Source organism: Thunnus albacares, chromosome 17, assembly GCF_914725855.1.
Source record: "Thunnus albacares chromosome 17, fThuAlb1.1, whole genome shotgun sequence".
Classification (NCBI taxonomy): Eukaryota; Metazoa; Chordata; class Actinopteri; order Scombriformes; family Scombridae; genus Thunnus; species Thunnus albacares.
Genome location: NC_058122.1, coordinates 13,303,136 through 13,312,670, shown reverse-complemented (window position 1 = coordinate 13,312,670; position 9,535 = coordinate 13,303,136). Strand labels below are relative to the sequence as shown.

The following is a 9,535-nucleotide window of genomic DNA, read 5'->3' as shown; positions in this document are numbered from 1 at the left end:
ACTTAAAGAATCTGAGTATTACTTTCACCACTGGATGAAAATGTGCAAACGTAGAAAAAAAGTCACATACTGTGTACCTCCAGGCAGACCATGAAGATACACATAAAAGCACACATACACACAAACACACATGCACGTTTGACCTCTGTTTAACCTCTGTGTGGCCTGAAAGCTCACAGCAGCTGGCTGGTGGAGAATTCTGAGAACAGGCTGAAACTGAAACTGTATGCCAGCATAATCCTCGGCTGGAGAGAAAAAGAGACGCGGGTTGAGTAGGGAAGAGGGAAAGAGGAAACTGCAGCAAATGAGAGATACTGTAGAAACAGCAAGTCCCAATAAAAAAAGGAGGAATGTGGGAGAGGGAGAGACAGCGAGTTTCAATCCCGCAAAGAAATTCAACACAAAGTGCTGCAATCCCACACAGAGATATGAGAGCGATGGAAAACAAAATGATGAGACGAGACACAAAATAAATAAAAGATGAGATGACAACAATTTAATATATTCAAAAAACGCCATTGTCACACTTTATTGAAAATGCAACCTGCCATATATACTGTTAGCTTTTACTGTATATACATCAGCCATGATGAAAGAGAGTTTTTGTTGTGGGTGTCAGAACATATAACACGAGCCCTACTGCACACGCATGGATGCTAGATCACAAACTGATGTTCAAAGATGAATCAACACACTCCTGCTAGAGTGTTTGCGCTGTGGAGCAAGTGTAAGAGTGTGAATGAATCCAAAAAAAAAAAAAAAAAAAGAGACAAGTTGTCCACATAGATGACATTTCTCCAACCTGCAGTCCCACTTGTTCTACATTCTCTACACACACACATTGTGCTCTAAATGTGTGTGTGAGCATGTGTGTGACAGCTGCCCCAGTGTGTGTAATAATCCTCAGTAAGCTCCATGGCTCCCACAGTCTCTTTCGCTAGATCCTCCGGAGCATCTCTGACCTCACTGTGTGCACTTCTCCTTCTCTCCCTCCACCACAAGCTGCAACCAGCTCGCACTCCGCTCATATTATTGCTGGTCAGATCCTGAGACTTGAGCCTTAACCTCGTTTTCTTTCCTGGCTCTCAAAAGCTCCATTTTGTTCTGTTGTGACAGATTCATTTCCTCATTGGGAATTAATAAGTTATTGGATTTAAGTGAACTCAATTGATCTTTTTGCTTGATTTTCCACTAACTTTTCCATTGAAACCACTGATAAAGCAAGATGATACTTGACCTTAATATATTCTTATCCATTTATTTTTTTAGAGATATTCACTGATGAAGAGTTCGCTGTAGTTGGCACTTAATGTTATTAGCTCCTCCATAAACTTCATAGTCAGGATGATAATTAATTCTGACTTATTACAGCCAGTACATTTTCCTTCATTAAATCATAAAATACTTTCTACCTTTCTATTTATCAACCTTCTTTCAAATCTCAGTCATACATGTAAATACTGTATAACATCACATTACGTCTGAATGATTACCTCAGTTATTCTTGCCTTCAGAGCCAGCTCACACTACTGAGAATAAATCTTCTTGGGTTTCTTTCCTCTGCCTTACCTGAATTCATTCTTGTTTCAGGGACATTGTGAATTGACACCTGGATAAACATCTACTCTGTTTTTTTATGTGATACCATAGTTGAGGTTTAAATGCTAAAAGTGGCCTCTATTTGTGGTGTAAGTTTGCCCTCTACTGTACACATCAAGTCAAAAATAAAAAAAAATACACCTTACACTGTTTGCCCTGAAAAACTTAGATCTTCCTATCCTCTAGGCTCCAGTTTCCATTATTTGTTTGTAATATATTTAATGTTAGTGGTGCTTCCCTTTGCATTGGAGCACTTCGGTGAAAATAAGTTAGTATGGATACATGTGTTATGACAGAATGCTAAGTGACAAGTCATCTGGTTTGTGACGTGGTCTGAAGATGGTCAGTTGATGAGCTCATGTACATGCAGGATACATTATACACAACCAGGCATTAACATGATAATTAACCAGCAGGTAAAGATTTGAAATTTCTTTTCTTTGTCAGTGGTTCCTATCAAACATCTGTGTGGACTGGAGGCGGACGGTTTCAACTCTTTCACAGTGATCTTCTGCCAACTTTGAGCTTCCTCTGACTGATGGGCCAAAACTCCCAAAATGTCCACAATCATTAATGTCAAAGTGTCCATAAAACTCCTTTAAAATGCAGTCCATGTTGATGTGATACTGTTTTTTTATATAGTTGTTTATACATTTTAAATAAAAAAATAACTCTCCCCCATGTGTTTGAAACAGTTTTGAAAGAAGTCTCTAGGAGTAGGGAGAATGGGATAACTAAAGTAGCGTAAAAGTGACGAGGATCTAGGCAAATAAGTGAAAAACATTTTTGCAATACTCCCATCTTACACAAGCACATGTATGTAAAGCTTTTAAAGCTCTTCCTTCTTCTCTCCTAGTGCGATTTTAGCAAAGTAAACACTTCTTTTTGCTGTCAGTCAGTTGTATTGATGAGGAAATGAGAAAATAAGCTGTTAAATAGTCTTTGAAGTGGCTTAAAAAGTAAAATCCACAATTTTATCCTTTTGTCACATTAAATTCCAGGAACAAATGGTCATCTTGGTTCTTTCTGTAAGAAAACACCTGTTCTGTGTAGTAAGAAGGACATTCTCCCACAGCACAACCTCATCCATGCGAGAGCTCTTATCTATGTGCTTTGGTGTTTGAAGTGTCATTAGAGGGGGATGTCTCAGAAATTGCTGAAGAGCTCATATTTCTTCATCCAGTCCATCTGCGGCGCTTTCTTCTTTTCTTTGGCATGGACCTTTATCTTTTCTTCTGCTGCCGTAGCGCTCAGACTCAGGCCCGTCTCAGCAAATGGGTCCAACAGCCGGCCGGCGTCATCGTCTGCCAGCTAGACAGGAGATATGAAAGACAAAGATGGATTGAGGGTACTGACTTTCATGTGAAGGACCAAAGACCAAACACAGTAGCATACATCAATGTCCACACCCACCTGTGTGCTGTTGCCCTGGCTGCTGAGGTCAGAGTGCGTGGACCTGATGGACTGTGTGGTGGAGCTGCCGTTGATATGAGGGCTCGGAGACCCGTTGGATATGGACGGACCATCATAGTCTAAGAAAACAAACAATCAGTCAATGCAGTGGTGCATCCTGAAAGTTCAAAATCATGCACAGCACACTGCCTTTCACTACCTTTGACATGGCTGACTGAGGGGACAATGCCCTTCCTCTTAAAGTGTTCGTCTGTTTCAGGGTCCACCACCAGCAGCCAAGTCTCATCTCCACCTTTCTTTATGAAGGCCACCACCTCCGCGTGCCGCATGCCCTCGATATTCACACCATTTACCTGAAGAAGACAGAGACAAAGAAAAAGGTTTTTGGTAGGAAGGGAAGAGGCTCTTTTTGACGGCTTTGAAAACTATTGCTGCTCCATCATATCTTCCAAATACAGAGAAAGAAACGAAACAGCAATACTACAGTGCAGTATCCTTGACATTTAACGTCCTACTTTTACTGGTACCACTTCATTTGGATTTCTGCTTAGGAATGATAAAAAGTCAGATTTTCTAGGTTATTGAATCGTTGAGTTATATTCACTTGTATTTTGAATATAGCACCTGAATGAGCCTTCTTCCCCATCACTCTTTTTTTTGCTGAAAGCCTGTACTATCTCATTCACCCAGCAGGTGGAGCCGTGCAACAACATACTGATTTTTTACGTTCAGCATTTCTATCAGAGGCCTGCAACACTCACATACAAAGTTGCTCAAACGCTTGTTATGACTTATGAATCCTTTCAACAGTGATGCAGGAAAGCACGCAGCATTGAATGAAGACTTTTAAGTATTTTCTGAAAAGGATCTGCAACAATCAGACATCATTTATAGGACCAGAAACAGCAAAACAGAGGGCCAGAATCATAACGTGTGTGCATATGACTGACATCTATGTGACAATATTGTCCCTGGCTTCCACACCTAGCTGATGAAACACAATAGCTTGTTACTGCTTGCTCTTATCTAGATGCTGTGTGCATTTGGAGGCCTCTGTTTTGTCTAGACCTGGGCTTCTCTGAGGCAGGTAGCTTCGCACCACGCCAAGTTAGTGTTGGAACACAATCAATTATTGATGGCTCTCCTGGGCTCCGGCTATAGTGCGGGTTTCAGGTGTCAGTGTCCTGAGGGGGAATTTGTTTGAAATTCACTGCTCATGACAAGAGGGATAAGAAGATGGGGAGAGACAAATGTAGAAAATAAGAAATATGTGCATTGAGACAGACTTTATGGGTCTTTCAGGGAAGAAAGGAAGGGAAAACTAGATCAAGAGAGAGATAGAGTGGAAGGAAGGTAACATTGTAAAGGAGCTGGAGGAAAAATTAAGAGTGGGATCAACACATGTGAAGTGAACAGCTCCTCCCTTCTCCTCTCTTCTCCTTCACAAAAAGAAATCTCAAATCTGTTCTTCCCAGGACTCATGACAGACAGAAAAAAACAGACAGATCATCAGTCAGTCGGTGAGACAGACAGTTTGATTCAGAGAGAGCAAGCATCTTAGCATCTTTGTATTCAGCCAAACAACAGGTGTTGTGTCATGTTTCACAGCTCGTCATTAACAGTCCATCCCACACATGACAATACACTCTGTTCTCTGCCCACTGGGCTAATTAATACATGCTGGCGGAACACTACAGAAGCCAGTTTCCCATGGGACTCTTCCTTGGGAAACCTCTTGATAGTAGAGCGTTTGTATGTCTCATCAAAGTCATAGAGGAGTCCAGTCACCTGAAGTCCACTGGTGTACTTTGATGAGGTTTGTGTGTGAGTCTGTGTGTGTGTAAGAGCAGTCACAGACTAACCTTGGATTGATCAAAACAAACTATTTTCATATGCATCTGAATATGACGTGTGGGATTTTTAACTCATAGGTCTCCAAAGCTCAGTTTTCACTTTGAGATTTTTGTCTAATACTGAGAGTTCAGTGGCTGGAAATTGGACCATGCAGCTAACTGTGAGAGTTGATTTGCATGATGACCTGCTGAAACTCCAGAGCATTGTTAAACAAGCTGGTACAGATGACACATGATTCTGCAACCGCACGGCCTATGTGTTGCCTCAAATCAATTCAGAAACTGGTTTTAGTAGATAATTTAATGAAATTTGAATTTAAAAAAAGGACATTTGATGTTCCAAGAACAGCTGTCATGTCTTTTTTCCAGTGGAAAGAATTTTGTGGTGAAGTGTCAGCAAAAAACAGCTCCTGTCAACCATATTTTGGTTGATAGACCATGCCTAGAAAATAATTTTAATCTTTGTTCATTGACAGTGTCCCTACATAAATGTCTATTGATCCTTGCCTGACCAACATTAGATAAACCAAATTTCTGAGTTGCCTTTGTAAGGTTGTCTCCAGTGTTTTGGGCCTGAAATATTGAAAATGGCGAGTCTCTGTACAACAGCGTAGGATTAAGTGTGTGTTTTGTGATGCATGTGGGAGAGTGAGAGTCTCAACTGATCATCATGCTGGGGTCAAATCACTGTAATACTTTAATGTAGGCTATCATGACATTAGTACCATTGGAAAAACGAGCGTTGTGTGTTTGTGTCCTCTTTCAAAAGCACAGTGTGTCTTTTACACTCATGTTTATGAGAGGTTCAGAGTACGCACGGTTGAGCTCAGGCAGAGCAGAGAGGCTGATGAGGCATTCACCGGTGTCAGTGCTTCTGCCAAACATCGTCAGAAAGCTGAGCTCTCATCATAGCCTTTTACCGTGCGAGCTGCTGATACACCTCCAGTGTAATGGGGCATAGTGAGAGAAGAAGACAGCGAGAGACAGACAAGAGGGAGATCTGTCATGGTTGTTCACCTCTGTAACAAGCTGCTGACAGATAACACAAGCGCTGTCTTGACGCATGGTTGCAATTATCAGCGCGTGCACGCACACACACACACACACACACACACACACACACACACACACACACACACACACACACACACACACACACAGACACACAAACACACACACAGACACAGCAGCCAACAAACCCAACATGGGCTCAGATTTTTAAGGTCTGAACAGAAGGAACACACTGAGAAAAAGTTATTAAGCTGGCCTGCAACCAGATTTACCAGAGATCCATAAAAAATACATTACAGCAAATAATACACATTATGTCCATTAGGAACAACTAAACAAACTATTATCTTAATATATTTTATTAATGACTATGTAATTTATATTCAATTCTTTGCTTTGGCAGTTTGTGCACATGTACATTAAACCAATAAAGCTCCTTTATTTGAACTGAACTTGTCCTGACACTGACCTGGACTACCTTCTAACTTCATTTGCGTGTGTGCATGTATATATTAGTGTGTGTACTTCTCATTTTATCTCTCCATGGAGCGATGAAGGGAGGTGACTGACTGTTACTGCCATCAGTGACCTGCTACAGGATGTTCCCACACACTCTCACCAGCCATCTAATGTTGCAGTGGAGCATCAGGACATCAGTTGCTTCTGATGCCAAGTCTGCAACATTTTGTATCTTACAGACTTTTACTTCATATCATACTGATGGTTTTCCATATTTTGGTCCATTGACTACATATTGTGTATTAGTTTATATTACTGTAAACTATTTTCCAAAGTTTAGACATGTTTTCTACCCTCCAGGCTGATACTGGCTTCCATTCAGTTCACTATGAAAACCACAGACTTAAAATCATCCCCAGCTCCTTCTTTCCACATGTCCAAGTGTCTTTGGGAAAGACACTGAACCCCAAATTGCTCCCAATGGTCAGGCCAGCAACCTTGCAAGGTATTTAGCTGCCATCAGTGTTTGAGAGTGTGTAAATGCAGCACTTTACCATTAAGCACTTTACCATTATAGTGAACAATTCTTCGCTTTTGTAATTTCTCCCAGTCTCTGGAAGCTCCACCAGCAAAGACCCGAGAGTCTGGCTGCTGAACAACCCTCTCTTTAATCACAAAATATCTTGTGAATATATTGTGTTTTAACAGATCAGTTAGAAATTGGAGAATTCTTGAAAGCACCAGCAAAGAGACATTTTCAAAACAGGCCCTGCTGACATTTTGTCATGAACTAATAGCTGCCTGGAGGGTAAGAAATCAATCAAAAACTCAGGGAATGATGTCCACTACATGCACACAACCACTAGTATGTTTTTGACCCTTCTAAATGTACTTTGTTTAACCTTTTTATCAGACCCAATTGGAGTCCTGTTAGGCCTGCTCTGGAGTCTGGTCTGGACCCTGATGAACAGCCATTGAGGGCAAAGTTCATGGGAATGAAGGGTGAATACTGTGTGAGTAAACTTAAATGAAAAACTGCTAGAAAAATGATGATGATGGGAGGGGAAAGTTGACTGAACCCCCATGCTCTTTTTCAGCACACATTACACACATTCACATCAGAGAGATGACCTGACATTATATCCCTTCACTACCAATTTCGTCTACCATTTTGAAGATTTGAATGACCTTCAACTTTTATGCGACTGCCACTTAAATGTACGTGGGGTTGTGTGCGACAGAAATATTATTTGAATTCCAAAGTTTCTGCATATTCGCTCTCTGCTACTGTCTTTATCTTACATCCACTGCACACGTGTCTGTCTCTGTCAGTGCTTTATAAGAAGAGACATACATATACACACACTCCTCCTTCCCTCCTCCCCCACGTCTCTCCTCCTGTCAGCCCCTGCGATCAGACTGATTCTTTTCTCCCCTGCGACCGGCCTCTTCTCTCTCTATAGTCTGACACACAGTAAAGATTGAGTCCAGGCCTCAGATCCTGTTATCCTTAGAAACAGGCACCCCATAGCAGACACAAGTGTGACTCCTGCTTTTTTAATTACACTGGGGACAGCTGTAAAAATCTGAGTGATAAAGAAATTTGGCAAACACACACACAAAAAAAGTGCACACAGCTTTAGTTTGTCTCAAACAAGCTGTCGCATTCAGGTGGTCTCCCTCTGTATCACATACTTATTTTGTGTATATATAAACACGATCAGATAAATTAAATGAAAATAAATGTTCTGATGCAAAACCCTAAATGAAGAAATCTGTTGACTCATGGTGATGTTGTGAGCAGCCAGCAGCTGCTTTCCCTGGAAAAGGGGTAGGCAGCACTGTGTGTTGGTGTGCAGTGGAGTAAATGCTCAAGAGAAGCATCTCTACGAGTACATATAGGTTTATATGGAGTTAATGGATTGGATGGTTGTGTGGAAATGTGGGCACATGTGCAAAATCAGGTGAGTAGGCACACAGTGACATGCATATCTATAAAGATACGGACAAAACCACACACGCTGTGCATAAACACACACATACGTGTTACTCCAAAGTGGCAAGATGCAGGGTCACAAGACTCGAAGTCCTCAAAAGGAATTTTCTCACAACCAGTCAATCATGGTACTTTTTCTTTCCTTCAGAGAGCTTTATTCTTACTAACTCATTTATCAGTGATCACCTCATTAGCGTGTGCACATTTTCCTCATCTCCTCATTCCTCTTTCCAGTCCGCCGTGTTGACCGAGTGTATATATGCATGAAAACACTCACTCAATACTCACTCGCTATTTTGTGTTTGACAGTACCTTCAGCTTATCACCACTGCTGTGGAGGCTCTCCCTGATCACTTTAACGTTTCATTAAGCATGCACATAAAAAACTCCTCACTGCTAGAGACAAGCTAATGCAGTCTAATACAAAGTAACACCTCGCAGACAGTGTCATCTAAAATTTAAATTGACTAGCTTTACAGCAATTTACTGCAGGACTTTTGTATTGGATTACATTATATTGTCAGTTGTTCATCCTCCACCTTCCTTACCTCGATGAGCCTGTCTTGTGGGCGGAGCCCGGCGTGGTCTGCAGGTGATCCTGGGTCCAGGGAGCGGATGTACTGTCCGGGCCGAGATCGATCACTGTGGAGGTTGAAGCCGTAGCCTATCTCAGACCGCACCAGGTGGCACAGACGTGGAAGAAGCACGGATGGGTCAACATGGAGCCGTGACTGGGATTGGGTCTGGGCTTCAGTCTGGGTGAGAGTCTCCTGGAAGACAGTGAAAGAAGTATGTTTTTCTCTTTTAATAAGTGCCATTGAGTTTAATTCGTGTGTTAGCATCTCAAATTGTACTACAGTAAATGATTAGTCAGGGTAAAAAGTCTATACGGTACATTTTTCCTACCAAGATCATTTTCTTATTATTTTGGGGTCTGGATCCTTCTCAGTAGGAGCTTGGTTAATAGAGAAGATACGCTAGAAAAATAGGCATTTAAATTGCTTAAAAGCCCATAAAAGAGGTTTTAAATGGTGCAGCATGTGTGGAGGGACAGGGCAAATCAAAATGACATGCTACCTTCTGCAGGGCATGTGACCATTTCAAGAGACAGGTGACTAAAAAACATAGCTGAGTCACTATGATCATTTATAACAACAACCTTTCAATCAAGCCTGCAGGGCGAATATTTTATACAGAACCTTGT

General features: G+C 41.4%; 1 protein-coding gene across 1 annotated transcript in view; it reads right to left on the bottom strand.

Moving 5' to 3' along the window:
• Window positions 1-474: 474 nt before the first annotated feature.
• Window positions 475-9,535, bottom strand: part of LOC122967438 (Na(+)/H(+) exchange regulatory cofactor NHE-RF2) — a 30,561-nt gene continuing 21,500 nt past the window's right edge. Inside the window, exons 3-6 of the mRNA XM_044332100.1 lie at window positions 8,880-9,101; window positions 3,212-3,365; window positions 3,013-3,131; window positions 475-2,910 (exon numbers count right to left, since the gene is read on the bottom strand). Of these exons, the coding sequence (XP_044188035.1) occupies window positions 2,746-2,910; window positions 3,013-3,131; window positions 3,212-3,365; window positions 8,880-9,101 (660 nt within the window). The 3' untranslated portion in view covers window positions 475-2,745. The remainder of the gene's footprint in view (window positions 2,911-3,012; window positions 3,132-3,211; window positions 3,366-8,879; window positions 9,102-9,535) is intronic.